The 24,552-nt window shown below is 38.0% G+C and overlaps 1 protein-coding gene across 5 annotated transcripts in view; it reads right to left on the minus strand.

Annotated features, from left to right (window-relative positions):
* The window catches only part of ADGRF2 (adhesion G protein-coupled receptor F2), a 54,069-nt gene that overhangs the window by 7,359 nt on the left and 22,158 nt on the right, over positions 1-24,552 (minus strand). For 4 of the 5 annotated variants that reach the window (XM_027838313.1, XM_027838312.1, XM_027838314.1 and 1 more), the window contains exons 3-7: positions 18,059-18,101; positions 16,373-16,521; positions 8,070-8,297; positions 3,735-5,096; positions 390-431 (exon numbers count right to left, since the gene is read on the minus strand). In XM_027838313.1, the coding sequence (XP_027694114.1) occupies positions 390-431; positions 3,735-5,096; positions 8,070-8,297; positions 16,373-16,521; positions 18,059-18,101 (1,824 nt within the window). The remainder of the gene's footprint in view (positions 1-389; positions 432-3,734; positions 5,097-8,069; positions 8,298-16,372; positions 16,522-18,058; positions 18,102-24,552) is intronic. The other variant, XM_027838316.1, reaches the window with a different exon arrangement.

Genomic DNA, 24,552 nt, shown 5'->3' on the forward strand with positions numbered 1-24,552 from the left:
AGTCAAAACTGCTTGCATGTAGGGAGTGAAGTAGAAGAATAAGTAAAAGGTAACACTCAGACTTCTACTCTGGGTGACTAGAAGGATGACAGTGACAGGAATAGAAAAAGTAAAGTTAGGGAGAATAAGACTTTTTAAGAAATCATTTAAATATATATGTATATATATGTACATATATATTTAAATTTATACCAAAAGTTCCTGTATGCTAGTTAACTTAACCACTGTAACATTAGAGAAGGGCTTTGTACTGTGCTTTCCTTTATCATCATTGTACATATGATAGCATGAACACATTTACAAAAGAATGACTGAAATGAGTAGATAGACAGACTGTCAGTGCCATAAATTTAAAAAACAAAAACAAAAACAAAAACTAGCTACAGTACCTTCTGATCCAGGAACGTTCCAAACGCTAAAATAAAGAAGCCCTTGGAAACAGGAAAGGAAAAGAAGTATTTATAAAAACAAAACAAAACAAAAAAGAAAACAATAAATACAAAATTCAACACTTTGTTTTCTTTTGGAAAACAAAATCATATTTAGATGAAATATTGCTAAATCTTTGAAACACACTAAAATGGTGCATGCCAGAGATCAAAGTATTCTCAGCTGTCTTTTTAAAGAGAGGCAAAGAACTGGTATATTGTACCAGTACAACAGTTTGCCTGGTCCCAATCTGGTCTATGTCTGAAAGAGTGTTGGATATGGGCTCAACAAAGATCTGAGTTTGAGAACTTACAAAAGAAATCAAAGCCATGTGGGAATAGGACAAATTACATGCTATCCTTGTTTTCCTGCCCATAGCTTAGCATAGTGTCTGATACATAGTAGGCATTGTATAAATGCTGATTTCCCTTCTCCTTCATCCTATAGCTACACATAGAGCACACCTGGTAGGAAGGAAGGAGAAAAAAGGAAGGAAGAAGAAAAGGAAGGAAGGAAGGATGGATGGATGGAAGGAAGGAGGGAGGGAGAGAGGAAGGAAATAAAGAAAGAAAAAAGAAGGGAAGAAGGAAGGAAGGGAGGGAAGAGGGAGAAAGGAAACAAGCATTTATCAAACTCTTTTTACCAGACACCATGCTATGCACTTTATAAATATTATTTCATTTGATCATCCCAACAACCTTGGGAGATAAGTGCTATTATTATCCTCATTTTATAGAATCTGAAGCAGACAGAGTTTAAATGACTTGTCCAGGGTCACACAACTAATCTGAGGCCGGATTTAAACTCAAGTCTCCCTGACTCCGTACCCCCATTACTCTACCCAATGGTCCACCTAGCTGCTTCTATGGACCTATCTGCTATTGGAGTAGTCCTAATGATGCTTTAAGCAGGTCTACAAATGATGAGATTGCATCCCCAACATTCTTATTGATTTACAAAAGAGTCATTTTATCCACCTATACAATAGACTGCTGAACATTAAATATAAAGTAATATATAGCAGAATTGTTTCAGGATTTCTATGTTAATGCCATCCGAAAAAAATGAAGAGACAACAGTGATGATGATGACAATAATAATAGCCTGTATTTATATAGTGATTTATCATTTGAACAATGCTTTATATAGATTACCTAAGTGGAATAATTATAGATAACTTCAAACAAGAGAGACAATATGGCATAGCAAATACAAGGCTAGACTGGGAGACAAAAAGACCTTGTTTCAAGTGTTACCTCTGACACATACTAGCTGGGTAACCTTGAGCAAGTCACTAAACCGCTCATAACAGGCAGTTCTCTAGGACTAGCAGTTACAAGAGAATCATCAATCTGCATTAATAGGAACAGTTTCCACATGAGGGTTCCCTACACAAATGAAATTAACAGTTCCAGACAAAACAAACAAGCAAACAAAAAACAATAGCAAAAGTCAAACTTCCAATATGGTTCTGGATTCATGAATCAAAATTAAAGTGAATATGAATGGAGATTAAGTAGGTATTAGAGAAGCCTACTGTGCCCACTTTCAGCCACAGTATTGCAGATATTCTGGACGTGATTAGCCACCAAAGTTTGACACTTAAGCCCATAATGATCAGCATGAGTGGAGTGCCACCAATCATTGTCAATACAATAATTAGAAGTCCCTTATCTGATCCATTGTCTGAAAGGGTTGAAACTGGAGTCAGAAAAAGATTTAGGTTTAAATCCTACCCCTGACATTTACCAGAATGCTCTTGGTTCATTTTCCTCATCTGTAAAATGGGGATAATATTACCTGTAGTACCTACTTCACAGAGTTTAAGAATCAATAGATCAGCAAGTGTTTACTAAGCACTATGCTAGGTGCTAAGAATGCTAAGACAATGAATGAAACAATCCTTACTCCTAAGCAGCCACACAAAGACAAACAGAATAAAAACAAATAAATAGGAAATGGTTGACCATAAGGTAGCTTGGGGAGAAATGTGATAGCAGCTATGGGATCAGGACTGAGATTTTTGTAAAAAAAAAAAAACTTTGAAAACTTTAAAGTGCTATAGAAGTATCAGTAATTAGTTTTATTATTCTCTACAACATATCTTTTCCAAGAAGTTTTCTACCTGTCATACCACAAATACAAACTTTAAAATATCATTTAAAACTCAACCCAACTGGGCTACAGCCAGACCTGCAAGACAGACCAAACTTATGCACAATTACTCAGATACAACTTTGACTCATAAAAACTTAAGAACAACTTGGGTGCAGCTAAGTGGTACAGTGGATAGAGCAATGGCCCTGAAGTCAGGAGGACCTGAGTTCAAAATCGACCTCAGACCAAACACTTGATACTTACTAGCTGTGTGACCCTGGGAAAGTCACTTAACCTCAATTGCAAAAAAAACAAACTAAAAACAACATTTTTAGTAGATGTCACCATCCCAAATATTTATAATCAACAAGCTACATACAATTTCAGAGATCTGGTTGAGATCGAAGTCATGTAGGGAAAAAATGAGGTACATGTCATCTCTACCGTCCTATCTACTACTGTAGTTATACCAAGGATGCTTTCAGTGAATTCTACAGACTACAAGCTTAAATTCTAATTTTTTCATTTAACTACAAAAAGTAGTTATTTTATCCACCAGTGTAGTAGTCCACAGAACACAGAATATAAAAGAATAATAGCAAGATCACGACTTGTCCCAGGATTGCTTCTTTCTGTACCTTACAAAAATATGAGAATAAAATAATAATAATAATAATGATGATGATGATGATGATGATGATGATGATGATGATGTCAGCCCCCTAAAGTATAGGAATAATGTTTTTTAATATATGTCACTATATCAAATAACCATAGCTTCCAAATACATGGAAGAAAAAGGATGGGATCAGAACCCAACTCTTCCTGAGTCTAGGCCTAACATTCTATTGACTAAGCTGTGATACCTCCACACTGCTATTAACATTATGAAATTCTATCTTTACAATACTTCAATGGGCTTTAAGTAATGAATTGTCCAGTAGTATATCAGACCCCACACACTTCCTTCCATGAAACTCCTTAGGATAATTTAATTAGAGCCAGAAGTTTTGAGTTCATATGATCAACTTAGAAATGAGGAAATTGAGGCCCAAAGTTATGCATATATAGAAAGTGGCAGAACCAGAGTTTAAACACAGGTCCTCTGACTAAAAATTCAGCCCTCTTTTGACATCACTATAACTCCTTCTATCTCCTGTGCTTTCTCACTCTCCCCATTAAAATATATCAATAGAATTTATACATACCTGGAAAGCATTAAGTAATGAGAAGATGATGTGGAATGCCAGGGAATTCTTTTCTATGACTATGGCTATTCCAAAGCCCCAGGTCAGTCCCAGCAATGGTGTGAGGATGGCAACATTCTTACTTATTCTCACTATAGTAGCCATTTCTTGAGCTATTGGGCTGCCGATGGAAGGTCGCTGAGTCTTTACTATGACTATTCCTACTGTGATCAAGTTCATCACCACGATGGCCAGGGCTGGGACAACAAAGGCAAGTAGGGCTTTGGTATTATCCCAGTTGAGCCAACAGGTCATGGGTCGCACATAGCCTTGGCCTGGTTCAGTGGCAGCAACTGTAATGACAGCAATTATCAAAGGACACCCATATCCTACAGAGAAGGCAGAAGTCATTACAACAGACTTTGGTATAGTATGAAAAACGATCACAATTCCATAAAGGATGAGAAGTGCCATCACGAACATCCAGAAAAAAACAGAGAGGTAAAAGAAGTGAATAAAAAAGGTAACAGCCACACAACCATTATGGTGTTGTGCTAGATTGCTAAAGAGGGAAGCTACAATGAAGCCCGTATCTGCCATCAGAAGTGTGGCAGCAATGTTCACGATGCAAACGTGGCGTAAGTATGAGATCTCTGTCTTCATTACCTGGCGCCAGACCATGGCCTCAATGATTAAGCAAAGAATTAAACTACCAATTGAGATGCCCAGGCCAATATACATGATATAAAGCAGAACTGTGCTCTCAGGGACATGGGGCGACATAAGAATTGAGAAAGAAGTAAATCTCTTGTTTGATTGACAACTACAAAGAGTCTGGTCCATGCCATCCAGGGCCATTTCACAGGCTTCCTCATCCCACTTATTCTCTGTCGGGTGCCAGCCAACACACTGTGTTCTGCCACCTCTAAATTTGGTGATCTTGTCAAAAACCAGTGAGATCCTTTGGAGCTCCTTGGGCAAGATGACAGACAGAATGAGACCATTCACAGTGACATTCTCAAAGAAACTGGCTTCCAAGATGGCCCCTAGTGTGGGGAAGGCAATGCTGATGGCTTGGGAAGGCAAAGATAGCTTCTGAAGCTCTTCCTGTGGGAGAAGCACCAACCCGGTGACTTCATTCTCAGTATCATTCACCTTCATGGAAAAACTCAAACTCTCTTGGCCACTGTCTTTTGATATGTTGATGCCCAGGATGTGAATGAATTCTTCTGAGATGTCAAGGGAATGTTCATGTAGTAAGAGGTTCTTCACAAAAGAAATCATTGACTGCAACAGGATAGAGCTACTGCTTCTTTCAGGGACAAAGGTCCAGTGTGAGATGCTTCTGCTGTCCAGAATATGATTTGCTATGATGCTGTAGCTCTACAAAGGAACATTATGTGTTAACTAGGTAATGATGATAACAGCAACTACAATAATGGATGTTTCTAAAGCACTTGAATGTTCCCAAAAATGCCTTGCATCTATTGTCTCAGCTGAGCCCAACAACAAGCCTGGGAAAGTAATACAAGTGTTATTTATTACACCCATTTTACAGATGAGGAAATAGAAAAACAGAGAAGTGACTTGCTTAGTCACACAAAACTAGTTAGGTATTTGAGCCAAAATTGAAATCTGGTCTTTATTTTTTTTATTTTTATTTTTTTTGGTGAGGCAATTGGGGTTAAGTGACTTGCCCAGGGTCACACAGCTAGTAAGCGTGAAGTGCCTGAGGCTAGATTTGAACTTGGGTCCTCCTGACTCCAAGGCCAGAGCACTGCACCACCTAGCTGCCCCCAAATCTAGTCTTTCTTACTCCAAGTCCAGCACTATATTTTTTACATGTTTCTCTAAGGCCAGTGTTCTTCCCAGTACAACTAGGAGACAGTGGAGAGAGCCCCGGACCTAGAATCAGGAAAACCTAAGTTCAAATCCAGCTTACGACATTTACTCACTGTGTGACCCTGGAAAAATCACTTACCTTCTGTCTTCCTCAATTTCTTCACCTGTAAAATGGGGATGATGATAATAGCACATACCTCCCAGGACTATTGTGAGGATGAAATAAGGTCATATTCTTAAAGCATTTTGTGAATGTGAAAGCACCGTGTAATTGCTAGCTGTTGTTGCTGCTGTCACTACTCTACTACTTCTCCCATGATTGCACAGCCAATAGGTCCCTGGCATGATTTTGACCCGAGTGTTTCCAGCTACAAATACTGCACTCTATCCACACAATACTCTGCCTCCAGCTATAGGACAACTATGTAAGTTATAGGATCACAGACTTGGAACTGGAAGGGGCCTTTGAGGTCATCTAGGTCACCCCTTCATTTTACAAGTAAGGACCGGGTGAATTAACTTCATAGGATCATAACCTCACAGGCTTAGAACCATACGGGACTTTGGAGACTTTCTAATTCAGCCACGTCATTTAACAGATAAGGAAACTCAAGCCCGGGGAGGTTAAGAGACTAATCAAAGATGCCAAAGATATTAAGTGTTGGTGGTACAATTTGAACCCAGGCCATAGGATCATAGATGTAAAGCTGAAATGGACCTCAAAGGCCATCTGGACAACTCCTTCATTATATAGATGAGGAAACTGAAGCCTAGAGAAGAGAGATATAGTGACTTCTTTTTTTGTTTGTTTGTTTGTTTTCTTTTTTACTAGGCAATGGGGTTAAGTGACTTGCCCAGGGTCACACAGCTAGTGTCAAGTGTCTGAGGACAGATTTGAACTCAGGTCCTCCTAACTCCAGGGCCAGAGCTTTATCCACTGCACCACCTAGCTGCCCCCCATATAGTGACCTCTTAAGATCATATAAGCAGTAAGTGACAGAGGCTGCATTTGTATTCAGGTCTTCTGACTCCAAAGTTAGCTCTCTTTCCACTGTGCCATGATGATCTAGGAAGATCCATATACAATTGCCATTTGCTTTGTATATATCTTGTTTTTAATTTTTTCTGTGCATATTGTTTCACCCCAAATAAAATATAAGCTCCTCAATGACAGAGGTGTTTCATTTTTACCTTCATATCCCCAGAACCTAGCACAGAGCCTGGCACACAGTAGGCTCTTAATAAATGCTGGCTGACTTGACTTAGGTGTTTAATAATTGCTTGCTTCATTGACTTGAATTTAAGGAAATAATTGCCAAGGTAACTAACTAACCATCATATAATATTATCATTCTGAAATGTATATAGTTATCTTGTACTGCATATCAGCCTCATTTCTTTGAACCTTAGTTTCCTCTTCTGTAAAATTGGAATATTTGTACTTGGACTTCCTTTTTCACAAAGTTATTTTGAAGAAAGTGTTTTAAAAATCTTAAAGCAATATATAACATACAGAATTGTAATTAGTGATTCTGGCATCCAGGGCAAGGACAACAACATTTTCAGTATGACAAATTCAATTGAAAAGGAATACCTTAGGGAGTGACCTTAGACCTCAATACACAATGATCTATGGGGGAAAGACTCTAGGCATCACCATGTTGCAAAACAGAGACCTTGGGGACACATCCCAAAGAACAGAGATACCCAAAACAATATTCTATTACCAGACCTGCTTTATATTTAAAGGGAATACAGACTTGCTTAAGGTCACAGAAAAAAAAAATCATCTAGTCCTTTCATCAGTCATCAAGTATTAATTAAATGTGTTAGGGCTGCACTCAATCTCAACATGAGCCTAGAAGTCAAATCTTATTACCTATTCAATTCTCTTTTCCCCTCTACCTCACTTCCACCCTTACCACCTCCAACCTTTCTTCAGGTACTCTATCATTTACTAGTTGTATGACTTCAAGCAAGTTCCCTAACCTTTCTAGATCTCAGTTTCCTAATCTATAAAATGGGAACAACTCTAGAGACCTTTTCAATTTAGTTTATGATTCTAGAAATCATCCCCATTCAATTTCAAACTTCAGTTTTTGCTAATTATGGTCTTGAGCTTTGCCAGAAGTCCCTTCCTGCCCTAATGCCCTACAATTCTGATTCTTTTCCACATGGAAAGTTTTTTTGTTTTGTTTTTGTTTGCTTGTTTTTGTGAAGCAATCTGGGTTAAGTGACTTGCCCAGGGTCATGCAAGTAGTACATGTTAAGTGTCTGAGGCAGGATTTGAACTCAGGTCCTCCTGGCTCCAGGGCCAGTGCTCTATCTACTGCACCTTCTATCTACCGTGTGGTTCTTACCACATGGAAAATATTTCTCAACCTTAGCAAGTCATCATGAAGAAGAAGCATATAAGAGGCAACATGGCCAGCTCTCCCCTCTCTATCCCACAGGTACCTCTCATTCCAGTTGGACAACATCCAAATCTTTTGGAAAATATGCAAGGTGACTCACCTGCATCTTAACTTCATCAACATCTTCAGACAACACTCTTGAAATATTATGCAACAGCTCTACGATGACCTCAATGTTTCCTGGTATTTGTGGAGACCTTTGAATGCCTTTAAGTATGCAAGATAAATCCTTTGGACATCTTTGCATCAAAACGTCTGTAATAGTTTCATGTTTTCCTATTTTTGAAGGCGTAGCTGAAAAGATGTTGGGAATTATCTTTGGTGCATCCTAAAAAACAGGAAGGGGGGAGAAAGCACAACACATATATTTATGGTTAGATGATTAAAAAACATTCCTGTTTATAGCTGTGATTTTAGCTTCATTTCTACTGTTCCAGGGGCATACTAAAAGGCTGGGTTACTTGAAGAAAAGAGTAAGATAAACAAAAGGAAATTCTGAAGAAGGTCTAGGAGAGTTCAGCTGGGACACTGGTTGAGAAGAATACTAGAGAGGAAAAGAGAGATGGACCTCTGGATGGTAGCTTTATACAGCTCTGCCCTGGGACTTTGGCACATTAGGACACTAATTTGATGCTGATTGAGCTACCCCATCTAATCACCATCCCTGTGACTCCCTATACCAGAGGCTTCCAAACTTATTTGGCCTCCCGTCCTCTTTTTTTTTAAATTTTTTATTAATTTATTTTGATTTATCAACAATCACTTCCACAAGCTTTTGAGTTTTAAATTTTTCTTCCCCTCCTTCCCCCCCTCCCCAAGACAGCGCACAATCTGATATAGGCTATACATATACATTTCTATTAAACATATTTTCACATTAGTCGTGTTGTAAGGAAGAATTAGAATCAATAGGAGGAACCACCAGTAAGAGGAAACAAAACAAAACGGAAGAAAAAAATAGCAAATAGTATGCTTCAATCTGCATTCAAACTCCACAGTTCTGTCTTTGGATGTGGATAGCATTTTCCATCATGAGACCTTTGGAGATGTCTTAAATCCTTTCATTGCTGAGAACAGCTAAGTCTATCAAAGTTAGTCATCACACAATGTGGCTGTTACTGTGTACGACATTCTTCTGGTTCTGCACACTTCACTCGGCATCAGTTCATATAAGTCTTCCAGGTTTTTCTGAAGTCCACCTGCTCATCATTTCTTATAGCACAATAGTATTCTATTACATTCATATGCCATAACTTGTCCAGCCATTCCCCGATTGATGGGTATCCCCTCAATTTCTAATTCTTTGCCACTACAAAAAGAGCTGCTGGAAATATTTTTGTACATATGGGTCCTTTTCACATTTTTATGATGTCTTTGGGATACAGACCTAGAAGTGCTATTGCTGGATCAAAGGGTATGCACAATTTTATAGCCCTTTGGGTATAGCTCCAAATTGCTCTCCAAAATGGTTGAATCATTTCACAACTCCACCAACAATGCATTAGTGTTCCAATTTTCCCACATCTGCTCCAACATTTATCATTTTCCTGTTTTGTCATGTTGGCCAATCTGATAGGTGTGATGTGGTATCTCAGAGTTGTTTTGATTTGCATTTCTCTAATCAATAGTGATTTAGAGCATTTTTTCATATAACTATAGATGGCTTTAATTTCTTTATCTGAGAACTTCCTGTTCATATCCTTTGACCATTTATCAATTGGGGAATAACTTATATTATTATAAATTTGACTTAATTTTCTATATATTTGAGAAATGAGGCCCTTATCAGAGACGCTGGTTCTAAAAATTCTTTCCCAGTTTTCTACTTCCCTCCTAATCTTGGTTTCATTGACTTTGTGCAAAAACTTTTCAATTTAATGTAATCAAAATTATCCATTTTGCATTTTGAAATGTTCTCTATCTCTTGTTTGGTCACAAATTCTTCTGTTCTCCATAAATCTGACAGATGAACTATTCCTTACTCTCCCAGTTTGCTTATAGCATCAGTCTTTATATCTAAATCATGAACTCATTTTGACTTTATTTTGGTATATGGGATGAGATTTTGGTCTATGCCCAGTTTCTGCCATATTCTTTTACAGTTTTCCCAGAGTTTTTGTCAAATAGTGATTTCTTATCCCAGAAGCTGGGGTCTTTGGGTTTATCAAACAGTAGATTACTGTAGTCATTGACTACTATGTCTTGCATACCTAACTTATTTCACTGATCTACCACTCTATTTCTTATCCAGTACCAAGTAGTTTTGATGAGTGTTGCTTTATAATACAATTTAAGATCTGGTATGGCTAGGCTACCTTCCCCTTCATTTCTTTTCATTAGTTCTCTTGATATTCTGGACCTTTTGTTCTTCCAAATGAATCTTGTTATTATTTTTTCTAGTTCTATAAAATAATTTTTAGTAGTTTGATTGGTATGGTACTGAATAAGTAAATTAGCTTAGGTAGAATTGTCATTTTTATTATATTAGCTCGGCCTACCCAAGAGCAACTGATGTTTTTCAGTTATTTAGATCTGACTTTATTTGTGTGAAAAGTGTTTTATAATTGTGTTCATATAATTCCTGGGTTTGTTTTGGTAGGTAGACTCCTAAATATTTTATAATGTCTACAGTAACTTGAAATGGAATTTCTCTTTCTATCTCTCGCTGGTGGGTTTTGTTGGTAATATATAGAAATGCCAATGATTTATGTGGGTTTATTTTATAGCCTGCAAATTTGCTAAAGTTGTTTATTATTTCAAGTAGTTTTTTACTTGATTCTCTAAGATTCTCTAAGTATATCATTGTATCATCTGCAGAGAGTGATAGCTTTGTTTCTTCTTTGCCTATTCCAATACCTTCAATTTCTTTTTCTTCTCTTATTGCTAAAACTAACATTTCCAGTACATGGTCCAGTTGTATTGAACAACAGTGGAGATAATGGACATCCTTGTTTCACCCCTGATCTTATTGGAAATGACTCTAGCTTGTCCCCATTACACATGATGCTTGCTGAAGGTTTTAGGTAGATGCTACTTATTATTTTAAGGAACACTCCATTTATTCCTATGCTCTGTAGTGTTTTTAATAGGAATGGGTGTTGTATTTTGTCAAAAGCTTTTTCTGCATCTATTGAGATGATAATGTGGTTTCTGTTAATTTTGTTGTTGATTTGATCAATTATGTTGATAGCTTTCCTAATATTGAACCAACCCTGCATTCCTGGTATAAATCCTACCTGGTCATAGTACATTATTCTTGTGATAAGTTGCTGTAATCTATTTGCTAATATTTTATTTAAAATTTTTGCATCTATATTTATTAGGGATATTGGTCTATAATTTTCTTTTTCTGTTGTGACTTTTCCTGGTTTAGGTATCAGCACCATATTTGTAACATAAAAAGAATTTGGTAAGACTCCTTCTTCACCTATTTCCCCAAATAGTCTATATAGTATTGGTATTAATTGTTTTTTAAATGTTTGATAGAATTCGCTACCATCCTCTTTTCAAAAAATAAAATTACTCAATGTTGCTCCCCCTCCCCCAACCCCCAGAAATCTACTTTCTTTAACCCTTTAACTTTTTTTAATTTGCTTCATTTAAAAAAAAAAGACACCTCTTAAATTTAATAATTTATTGTAAATTGTGGGATTTTTTTTCCTGCATTGAAATTTTGATGACACAATATTGCATCATGTAACCATACAGTATCAAATTGTAAACAAGTCTTTACACACATATATTCCTGCTGCAGATGCATGCTGGACTTCCTGACAATACAGGTCAGGCTGGCCTGCCAACACTTGCTTGTTAACACCCGTCCTCAGACTTGACCAATGATCAGTTATAACTTGTATTTTGTGTGTTTATTTGGAAAATAAAGTAATCACTATGACTTTAACTCTGTTACACAACAGATGAAACACGTACAAATGGTTTTTCAAAATTTTCTTATCTTCTCTTGTTTTCCTTATGCTTCCACAGCCCCTTATTTTTATTCAATGCCCACTAATTGCACCCGAGGCTACTACCACCCTCCCTAGAGCCAGCGGCCCCCAGGGAGCGGTACCACCCACTTGGGGAACCTTCCCTGGTCACCACTGGCTACACTCATTGTCTCCCTCATCAGAATATAAGTTAAGAGATTTTTCACTATCTCTCATCACCACTTCCTCCCATAGCCAATATGCTGTTAAGGCCTGTCAATTCCACCTTTGCAATGCTCCCATCTCTCTTCTGATACTACCACCACTCTAGGCCAGATTCTCATCACCTGATGCCTAGACTATTTATTATAACAGCCTACTGATGGGTCTGAAGGCCTTAACTCTACTCCCATTCCAATCCATCTTCCAATCAACCACTAAAGTGATTTTCCTAAAGGGCAGGTCTGATGAGGTCACCATCCCTGCTCAATAAACTCAATAAGCTCCCTATTGCTCCCAGGACCAAATACAAAATCCTCTGTTTGGTATTCAAAGCTCTTTAGAACCTAGCCCCCTCCTACCTTGCCAATCTTCTTACATCTTACTGTCTGACATGTACTCTTTGATCCAGAGACACTGTCCTCTTGGATGTTCTCCAAATAAGACACTCTACCTCTCAGCTCCAGACATTCTCTCTAACTGTCCCCCATGCCTGGAATTCCTTCCTTCTTTCATTCCAACTACTGACCTTCCTGATTTCCTGTAAGTACCAACTAAGATCCCACCTTCTAGAGGAAACCTTCCTCAGCCTTTAATTCCAATGCTCTCCGTCTGTTAATTTTTTCCTATTTATCCTGTACATAGTTTTTTTCATGTATATTTGTTTGCAAATTGTCTCCCCCATTAGATTGTAAACTCCTTGAGGGCGGGGTTGTCTTTTGCCTCTTTTTGTATCCACAGCACTTAGCACAGTGCCTGGCATATAGTAGTCACTTAATAAGTATTTAATGATTGATTGATTAATCCTTGAGGGCAATGACAGTCTCACTTTTGTATTTGTATCCTCAGGACTTGGAACAGTGCCTGGCACATAGTAAGCACTTAATAAAAACTTTCTCATTCATTTGTTCACAGTCAAAGAATTAGCATTATTCATAGAGCAGAGAAATTCTGCCCACTCTAAAATGCATAGTTCATCAAGCAAGAGGAAGTGAAAAAGGGAAGTGTTTTAGAAAACCAAAAATGAAATTTGAAACGATTTAGATTCAGAGAGAAAAACAACCATAGCAGAACAAGGAGCAATTCTCATAAATCTTATGCTGGACAAGATTTAGGTTCTACATGAAGAGAAGGCCATTTTTACACGTAGGCAAGGATTTGATCAGCAGGATCTGAGGCCTTCCAATGGAAAGACTCAAAGACATGAGAGCTGCAAAGGGTACATGGAGACTTTCAAAATTCCACTAAAATATTTACTATGTAAGACCCTTCCTTACCCTTCCAGATCCTAGTACTTTCTCTCCCATGAAATTTATTCAAATTTATTTGGCATATGGGGGCAGTAAGGTCATAAAGTAGATAGAGCTCCTAGCCTAGAGTCAGGAAGACCTGACCTCAAATCTGGCCTCAGACACTTACCATCTGTGTGACCCTGGACAAGTCACTTAACCCTGTTTGCCCCAAATGGGGTCATGAAGAATCAGACACAATTGAACAACAACAACAAAATTTATAGCATTTGACATTTCAAAGAGACTTTCATAGTTTATGTTATTCGGCATGCTAGACCTAAGAAGGCCTCTCATGAGTACAGGGCAATTCTTGGAGGCAGCTAAGTGGCTCAGTGGATAGAGTGCTGGGCTTGGAATTAGGAAGACCTGAGTTCAAACCTGGTCTCAGACACTTAGTAGCTACATGACCTGGCCAAGCCACTTAACCTCTCTTTGCCCTAATCCACTAGAGAAGCAAATGGCAGACCATTCCATTATCTTTGCCAAGAAATCCCCAATGGGGTCACAAAGAGTTGGACTCAACTGAAACAACTCAACAACAAAACTAGAGCATTATCACAGAAAGAAAGAAAAAAAAATATTGTCCACAATCTACTGGACAGAACTTAAATACGCAGATGGACTTGTGATCACCTAAATTTGGAAGTTCCTTTCAATGAGATCATACACAATCAACCCACGCCTACCCATCGGTGCAACTTTTGTGTAAGTTGTTCCATAAACTTGCTACAGGGAAAAAGGACATTTGCTCCAGGTATTTCAAAGTTACCAATAGAACACTCAGGGTGTCCACCTATACCACCCTCTGTATGTAACCAGCTCATTTTCTCTTCTTGTACTTTTCCCTGATGACATTTTTTATTTCTGATCTTTAAAATTCCTCAAGTTATGTTCTGCCTTTTCAGCATTTGTTCACTCACAGTGCTGTGTGATATTCATTTTTTTGATTCTTCAGAGACTACATAAAATTGAGACCCATAAAAATTTAAAACAACATTTTGAATAGGTGTTGCCGTACAAAATGCTCACAATCTCCAAACAGAATGAAGAGCTTTTAAATTCTTCCTCCAGAAAAATAATCAAAACCATGTGGGAACAGGAGGAAGCACATGCTATCCTTTTCATCCTTTCTGCTACTCAAGTCTTCCCAAAAGTGATTACAAAGAGCCTAGAGAAGATGGATTTACATCCCCAAACTTTTAATCAATTACAAAAAATCATTTTATCTACCTGCACAATTGTCCACAGAACATGAAATATAAAAGAACAAATGTCAGGATAGCTACTTGGGATAAGACCATTTCTATATGAACTCCCTTGAAAAAGATGAAATGAATGAGATAAAAATCACCGACATTTATACGGCAAAAGTTTGCAAAGCACTCTATATACATTATGTCACTGATTCCAGAGGGGCATTCAAATCTATATCTCCTACCTCTATGCCCACTGGAATGGCCATTAGAACATGTGTTTGAAAGAAGGTATGTACTCTTACTGGGACAGTCAGGAGAGCAACTTGTCCAAGACTATAGCAAATAAAGTGCAGGCAAGCAAGGAAGGGAAGAGAAAGAGGAGGGAACAAATAATTATTAGGTGCCTACTATGTGCCAAGTAGAGGCAGCAAAGTGTCTCAGTAGATAGAGCACTGGTCCTGGAGTTAGGAAGACCTGAGTTCAAATCTGGACCCTGTGACCCTGGGCAATTCACTTAACCTCTGTTTGCCTTAATCCACTGGAGAAATAAATGGCAAAACACTCTAGCATCTTTGCCAAGAAAACCCCATGAATAGTATTGGCATGACCATGGGGTCACAAGGAGTCAGACACGACTGAACGACGAATGACAACAAATGTGCTAAGCACTGTGCTAAGATCTTAATATTATCTCATTTGATTCTCACAGCTGTGGGAGTTAGGTACCATTATTATCATCATTTCACAGTAGAGGATATTGAGGCAATTAGAGGTCACATTGCTACTAAGTATCTGAGGCTGTGTTTGAACTGAGATCTTCCCAAGAGCACTCTACCCACTGCGTGCACCTAGGGGATATAGCTGTCATGCAACAAAAAGTGAACAGCATCTTAGTGAAGAAATTGTGTGAGGCGACCATCTTCTTGCTATCTTCCTGCTTCCCTTTGTAGTGTGACCTTCCTGACTCTGTGCAGACATTCCCAACTTTGGACCACCATTACAAACTCCTGCTGTTTCCACACTCGCCTAACCCTTGGTTTGGTTTGGTTACCCTATGCATTCTTCTTGACTTGGCAAAGCTTTCTGTTGAGTCTTTCTGAGTGTGAATTAGATCCTAACCTTCCCCCTCAAGAGAGTTCTTTCCCTTAAGACCTGTTAATTGGCCCCTAATCACTGACCAGCTAAACTTCATCTTCTCCCTAGGGGCTAGAGACAGGCATCAACAGAACTAGGTAAAACAGTTGTGGGAAAGAGGTGGGTGAAATGAGAAAAGAGAAAATAATGAAAATTGGAGTTTATGATACTTATACGGAATGTTGGTGGAGATATAGGGTGTCCCAAAAGTCTTAGTGGAGTATTAAGCTGTATTTTGCTTTGTGTAGGAACAGATTCTTTCCCTGTAGCCCATTCAAAGGCCAGACTGTCTTTTACTGCTAAAACAACACAGGTATCTTTCTGGAGAAATAGAGAAAGGGATAGAAGCCCCTTTCATGCCTATTATTCTATTCTATTCACCTCCACAAAATTTAAGTTACCTGGAGGAGGAAAAATTGTTTGTTATCTGAAAAGTTAAGGACTTTAGCGCTGAATTGTTGACCAGGTAAACTGTGTGAAAAGACAAACGCTAATCTCAAGTATGCCATTCAGGCCCTTTCTCTCTTATTCAGACCATGTGACTCATTTAAGGAGGGTACTCTTCACAGCCAACCTGTAATTAAAAAAAAAACAAAAACAAAAACAAAATCTATTCAACAAGAGCAAGAATATTACCTCAAAAATAGTGAGGACGTTAAGTGTTCGGCAAGTATCTGTGGATTTCTGCCATTCTTTATTCCTGCATAGAAACCCTACGTTCCCCTCCAGCCCTGACGCACAGGCTTGAAAGCAGTGTGAATTTTCAACACAGGGACCTTCACAATCTGTTGGGACAAGAAAAGAGAAGAGTATCATCAAAAGAAGACCAAAGATTTAGTCCTAGCTCTACTTACAAACGGGAAATAAACATTAATATAGCACCTACTACCTATCAGGCACTGTGCCAAGCACTTTTACAATTGTTTCCTCAGTTAATCCTCAAAACAACCCGGAAGGTAGAAGCAATTATTATCCCCATTTTATAGGTGAGGAGGATGCAGAGAAAGGATAAATGACTTGCCCGGGGTCACACAGGTAGTAAGTATCTGAGGGCAGATTTGAACTCAGGTCTTCCTGACTCCAGTTCCAGCTCTCTATCTACTTTGCCACTAGCTGCCTAAGTTATGTGACCTCAGACAAGACACTTCATTTCTCTGGGCCTCTAAAATGAGGAGATGGGACTAAGGTCTCTTCTAGCTCTGAAATTCTATATTGGGCTATAAAGAGAGAGTTACCTGTTGTATTTCATTCATTTGGACTCTGATCATTCATGATGAAGAAATGACTCCTGAAGCAGAATAGATGAACAAAGGAGGAGGAAGAAGCAGCCTGGGGCCATAAAAGAGGAGTCTGGATACTCAAGGATATTGACCACCCTCAGACATCATGGGATATTACGCCCACCAAAGTGTGTAGGATACAGCAAGGCACCACAGTAGAGTTCAGGAGATTTACATTCAAAGGAATGGAACTTTCAGACACTTCCTGCTGCCATTATTAGGTACATTGATTGCTTGGATGGGTAGGAGAATGCAAAAGTTGAGAAGAACTCCACATAGCCATGGAAGTGGAGTTCCATCTGGTGTCATGATGGTGAATATTTATCAACCAGCTCTCAAAAAACACATATGTACAACACACTTTTAAGTTGAATCGATGTTAGTAATATTGTCTTCAACACCTTCTTAACTCTAGATAATCTGCAATATAGTAGAGCAAGCCCTGATCTGTATATGTCGAGATTTCTAAGGCATACTCATCCTAAAAATGCAACAATTGGCTCTCATGGGCTGGTATGAGTTGGCTCCAGCACATCTCTGTTCCTAGCTGAGGGGATGCCCCAAATCATAGAGTTTGGAGCTCAAAGAGACTCCCTCATTTTATAGATAAGGAAACTGAGGGCCAGAGAGACAAAAATGATTCTCTCAGGACACATAGTTAGTAGTATAGCCAAGATTTTCAACCACACCTTCTAATTTAAGAACCTAGGTTCATACCTTCTCCAGCCTGCCTGTCACCCAGAGTCCACCAGACACTTCAAGGGCCGAGCAGGAGCAGATGCTGCAGGAAGTACTTCCCTGCCCTCAACCTTCCTGCCTGTTCCCCATTCCCTTTTCCCCTTCCTGGCTAGACATTGACCCTTCCAGAAGAGGAAATCCAGAGTGTTCCTCTCTACTCTGACCTTGAGTGCTGGAGGGTACCTCAAGTCTATGTGGCCACTCATATCACTTGGATGAACCGGGAGACATTAATTACAATCCTTTCAGTATAATGGACTTTCTATCTGCCTTGACAATTAATCAATAATTTCCGTTAGCGTACCTTGTGTTCTGCCAGTCACCTGTACTCTGTTTTTATTAACATCCTAAAGGAAAAAAAGAAATCAGAGATAGAGTTAAAATCACATTATTTTAAAATGCAACTGGATGTTTTGCTCTAGGCATAAAGCAGAACTACTTCTAACTGCTATTACTTTCATGGAGTGGCCTTCCATGGGACTGAAAAAATGAGATGTGGCCACTGTGACCAGATGCTCTTTCTTACCTTTCTAAAATCCACTGCTTTGCAACTCAGAATAGTGTAGTGGAAAGGACATTGGTCTTGGAGTCATAGAATCTCAAATCAAAGGAGCCAAAAAGTGGAATGAAACTCAGAAGCCACCTAGTCCAATTCCTTCTACAACCTCCTCTAACAAGTGACGGCCGTGCCTCTGCGTCAATGCCTCCAATGATAATAATATAGCTAATATTAGTAGCTAGTTAGCATTTATATAGTACTTTCAGGTTTGCAAAGTACTTTATAAATATCTTATTTTATCTTCATGACAACCCTGGGAAGTAGGTATCATCATCACCATCATCATCATCATCATCATCATCTCCATTTTCCAGATGAAGAAACTGAGACAGAGACTAAGTGACTTGCCAAGGGTAGATCACATATCAAGTATTTAAGTATCTGAAGCTAGATTTGAACTCAAGTCTTCCTGATTCCAGGTCCAGCATCTATCCACTGTGACACCTGGATGCCATAATGAAAGGGAACTCATTAACTCCTAGGCAGCATATTCCATTTGGGGATAACTCTATTTGTTAGAAAGTTTTTGTTTTCATTTTTTTCCAGACATCCAACTTCAATCTGTCCCTCCACAACTTTCAGCCATTGTTCCCAGTTCTGCCCTGTGGGACCAAGTAGGACTAATATAGTTTCTCTCTCACGTGAATACATCCTTTTGAGTCTTCTCTTCCCGTTTGCTCTTCTCTTCCCTCTCCCCTTCTCTTTATATCCCTAGTTTCTTCAACTGATCTCCCAGTTGATAGTTTTGTTGTTGTTCAGTTGTTTTTCAGTCATGTCCAACTTTTTGTGATCCCATTTGGGGTTTTCTTGGCAATGATAATTGAATGGTTTGTCGTTTCCTTCTCCACCAGCTGACAGTGCCTCCCACTTAAAAATACCTTGTATTTAGTTGATACATATTCTGTATATGTGTACATGTTGTACACTTCTATATGTATGTGTTGTTTCCCCTGATAGAGTGTGAGATCCATGAGGACAATGACCATTTAATCTGTTTTTATTTATACCTAGTATATAGCTATCAGTACTGTAGGTATTTAAAAAAATGCTTAATTGATTAATTGATTGACTGGTTATGGAATATCCTTGATTGGTTTCTTGTCATCTTGGTTCATTCTTTAACATGCCTCAGTTCATCTGCATTTTTCCTGATGTATAATGTTGAACGTAGCAGCCCAGATGTGGTCCACTGAGGGCAGCAGACAGCAGAATTCTTATGTCCAACATTCTTCCCTTTATATCTCTCATCATAGCCAAGGAGAGCATTAGCTATTTTGACTGTCATATCATACTGTTGACTTAAGTTGAACTTGCAAAATAATAAGCCCATAGTTTATTTTCAGAATTCTTGTCAAAAATATACTTATCCTTAAGAGTTGATACTTGGAAAACAAGTATAGAACTTGACATTCATCCCTATTCATTTTCATTTTATTGGACTTATTCTCCCACTTTGTCCTCTTGAAATCCTTTTGGAACCAGAGTGCCACCTAATTATGTTAACTATACCACTAATACTTTGTGTTGCCCTCAACTTTCATACACACACCTTCTATGTTTTTATAGATCATTGATTAAACTTCTGGACAGCATGGGTCCAAGGAGAGGTCCCTAAAGTACCCCTCAAAAGAAAGATCTCCTTCCACATTGACAGTGACTGAATAATTACTCTTGTTCTGGTCTTTCAACTAGTTCCTAACTCACTTATTATGATCTATCTGGACCATTTCTCTCCATCTTTTCAACAAACACAACACAAAAGATTTTTGTCAAATGCTTTACTAAATGTTAGTATGCTATATATACAGCAGTTCTTTCATTTACCCATCTACTCACTAGGCCAAAAAAAAAAATCAGATTAGTTTGAGATGACCTATTCATAATGAAGTCATGTTAGCTTTTAATGCTTACCACTTCATATACTATTCCTTTAATGATGTGTTTTATAGTTTTGCCACAATTAGAAGCCAAACTCACTGGTCCATAATTTGTGGGATCTATTTTATTCCCTTTTTGAAAATGGAACAATATTGCCTTTCTCCAATCCTGAGGAACCTCTCCCATTCTTCACAATCTTCCAAAATTTGATGACATCATCTCAGCAATCACACCTGCCAGTTTTTCAGTAATCTTGGAAAGTGGTCTATAAATTTTTTGAACACATACCCCTATCATGAAACATTTTGGAGAAAGCATTGCGAATAAATGTATATTTATTCATTTAAAATTTATGTTCATGTGCTATTGATCTGGTATATTATGGACATTAAAACATATATGAAAATGAGCATTTTAAAAGAATAATATGTTGTTTGTCTTTCATATTCAAAGAGACCAATGACATCATGGGTGATATTCTGATTTGTGCATGAATTGGATTTAAGTGATACAGAGTTGCACAAAGTCATCAGCCTCACTCTCTCTTCCTGAGTAATTGAAGTCCAGTGGTAAGATAAAAATCAGAATGACTGGACTGGAGATGACTAAGGATGCAGTGGATGACCTTGGCATTTTCAATGTCTGATCAAGCTCTAAGTGCTCCACAGCACTTGCTTTAAGACGCCTTCATGGCCATTGAAAAAAATTGTTCTCATCCACCCATTCCTTTGATGCTTGGGGTGGTCCCCCTATCTCACTGACAAGTTTGAGGCCTGTGGTTACCTTCAACCTGGTTTAACCATCTGTTGAGACAGTTTACCAGAGTGTGGCCACTGCTCATGCCACAGTTTCTTGGAGCCACAGGTGAGAGTTGGGTGAAATCAGATAAACATCAAGGGTAGATAAGCAGCCATGAAAAGGGCTCAGCAAGCCCTCACACCAGAGGTGCTAGTCCTCCTAAACACCCTAAACATGCTAAAAAGATAAGATAAAGATGAAATGATTGATAGCTTTTCGCTAAATCTATTTTGGCAACCAAAAGGAGGACCTGAGTTTAAATCCCAGCTCTGATGCCTATTAGTTGTATAACCCCAGATAAATCCCTGAGGCCTCAGTTTCCTTACCTATAAAATGGGGATAGAAATACTTATTGTGTCTAACTCACAGAGTTGCTGTGGTGGAAATGCTTTATAAATCTTAAAGACTCATAGAAATGTAAACAGTTGCTATTATTCAATTGTTTGTTTGAAATAAACTGGTCCACTCTCTATGTCTTCAACAAACCATATTCATTCCAACTTCTATATTTTTGCTTATAACATTCTCCCTCCTTTAATACCCTTCATTGACACCTGTCCTTGCTGTTTCCACCCCTTCTGATAATTTCTTAACTCTTTGTATTCTGGCTTCTAGCCCCACAACTCAACTGAAACTCTTCTCTTCAAGGTTCCTAATCCACTCATTAACTTTTAAATCTGATGCTTTTTTGATTTATCTGTCTTCATTCTCCTTGATATCTTAACACTACTGGCTGCCCTCTACTAGGTTCTCCTCCTCTAAATCTGTTTACTTTTCCCAATCATCATCAATTTCTCTCCACCCTGCAAACTCTGTCCTGTGACCTCTTCTCTTCTCTATCTCTATTTGCTCTCTTGAGGACAGCGGCAGCAGCCACAGGTTCAAGTATAGTATCTGGCCATATGACTCATATTTCTACATATCCAGCCCTTACCTCTCTCCTAAACATTAGCTTTGTGTTGCCAACTACATGCTGGACAACTCTGCCTGGATGTCCTGTCACCATCTCAAAATTAATATATCCAAAATAGAGTTCATTATCTTCCCTATTAAACCCACCTCTCTTCCAGACCTTCCATTTCAAATGAATGCACTGAATTTTAGTCTCTGTAACTTCCACATAATCTCTAGCTCTTACCGCCTTCATCTCTCATCAACTCAGGTATCAGGTCTTTTTGATTTTACTTCTGTAACAAATCTCACATCCATCCCTGCTCTCCATTTATGAGGGCGCTATTGTAATAGGCTCTTATTTAGTCATCCTACTTTCAAACCCTCCCTTCCCCAAACCATCTTCCATGCAGCTACCAAAATCATCTTCCTAAGATGGAAGACTGTCTAAGCCACTTTGCTCTTCAAAAATCTTCCATGGTTTCCCATTGTCTCCAGGATAAAATGCAAACTTCTTAGCCTGTGGCATTGAAAGCTTTCCATAATCTGGTGCCAATTTACCTTTATATATTTATTTCATATTACTCCCTTCCAAAAATTTGACATTCCAGCCAAACTGAACTACAAGCTCTTTTTCCCAAACTTGGAATCCCATCTTCCATCTTCATGATTAAACAAATGCTTGGAGTGGACCTTCTGCCTCTCAGACACCTTACCTTCACTCAAGACTAAACTTAGATGTCATCTCCTACATGAAACCTTCCCAGATGGCCCCAGCTGTTAGTGCTCTCTCCTCCCTTCAAATTATCTTCTATTTAATTATCTATATATGTAATGTAATTTTATTTTTTGTATCCTGAACTTAACAAACACCACATAAATGAAAATTTCCTTATATAAAGTAGAACAGAAAAGGAGGATAGTACATGAAACTTCAAATACCTCTTATGTGTGCTCCATTAGGAGCACACTTCTTGAGGAGAAACTTTTTTTGCCTTACTTAATCCCAAAACTTTGCACAGTCACATAACATTTAATAAATAAGTGAATATATATAATTATATAAATATAATTATATATTAAACACACTTGCATATGAACATAAATATGCATAAATATTAAATATATAAATATGTTAAATAATTAAATATATTTAATATAAAAATAAATTAAATAATTAAATATAAATATAAAATAAATGTCATTAGTAAATGACTGATTAACATACAAATCACTTTTTCTTTTAAGTATATATACATATGTATACATATATATAATCAGTCAACAAACATTTATTAAAAACCTACTATGTGTCAGGCACTGTGCTAAGTGCTGGAGATAAAAAAAAATAAGACAAAAGACAGTCCCTGCCCTCAAAGAGCTCACAGTCTAATGGGGGAAACAAGGAGCAAATAAATACATGAAAACAAGTCAAATTCAGGATAAATAGGAAATTATTAAAAGATAGAGGTACTAGAATTAAGAGGGATTGAGAAAGACTACTTATAGAAGACAAGATTTTTAGGAAGTCAGGGAAGTCAGTAAATAGAGATAAGTGGGACAGCATTCCATGGAATAAGAGGATAGCCAGGGAAAATGCCTGTAGTCAAGAGATGGAATGTCTTATTCTTGAAACAGGAAGGAGGCCAGTATCACTGGATCGAAGAGTACATGGCAGGAAGTAAGGTATAAGATAACTGGAAAGATGGAGGGAGCTAGGTTGTGCAGGATTTTCAATGCCAAACAAAAAAATACTGTATTTGATGATAGAGGCAATGGGGAACCATAGGAGTTTATTGAGTAGGAACCTGAACTTTAGGCAAATTAGTTCGGTGGATGAAAATGGAGGATGAATTGGGATGAGGAGACACTTGAAGCAGGCAGACCCACTACGTGTATGCATGTATGTACATGTGATGAGTGCATGTATATATATATGCATACATATAGACATTTCTAGTATCCCAAAAGTTAGTCCAGTTTTAAACTTCAATAACTTCAGAAGTATAAATACTACAAAATAACAAAAAAACTTGAAAGGTTAATTAAATTTCTAAGATATTGCTATATTTCTCATTAAAATTTAACCTAACCACTATCTTAGGCTAGTCATCACTCTAGTTGATTTCTAAACTTTGTAAAAACTTTTATCAGCTGCTGCTCAGAGACTTAAAAGAATCGCATCTGTCATCCTAGCCTTGAGATCATCCAAAGAATGAGGTTTTAATGCATGCATCAGAATTCTTAATGTGGCTTCACAAGAAAAAGTCTAATAGAGATAGATCTGGTGAATGAGGTGGCCAGGAAAAAGGACATCCTCTACCAAGTGTCTTATGTAAAGTGTCACAGATGCAACACATAAACATATAAGAAATTTAAATGAATTGCCTTTATATTCCTGAAGTTATTAATTCTTTAAACTATACTAGAGAATTTTGGAATACTTACAAAGCAGTCTTGTTTTTCTGAGTTTCTTTTTGGCCACCCTCTGTTCTCTTCTGTGTATTTTTAAAATTCTTCAATGACTCTCTTTTTTTTCTTTTTATTTCTTTTTTTTTTTGCCTATCCTCTCAATCCCTTCTCCTGCCCCAAAATGAAGGGTAAGAGAGAGGGGGAGGGAGGGAAGAAGGAAGGAAGGAAGGAAGGAAGGAAGGAAGGAAGGAAGGAAGGAA

This window comes from Vombatus ursinus, unplaced genomic scaffold (genome assembly GCF_900497805.2).
Source record: "Vombatus ursinus unplaced genomic scaffold, bare-nosed wombat genome assembly UNPS02014826.1, whole genome shotgun sequence".
NCBI lineage: Eukaryota > Metazoa > Chordata > Mammalia > Diprotodontia > Vombatidae > Vombatus > Vombatus ursinus.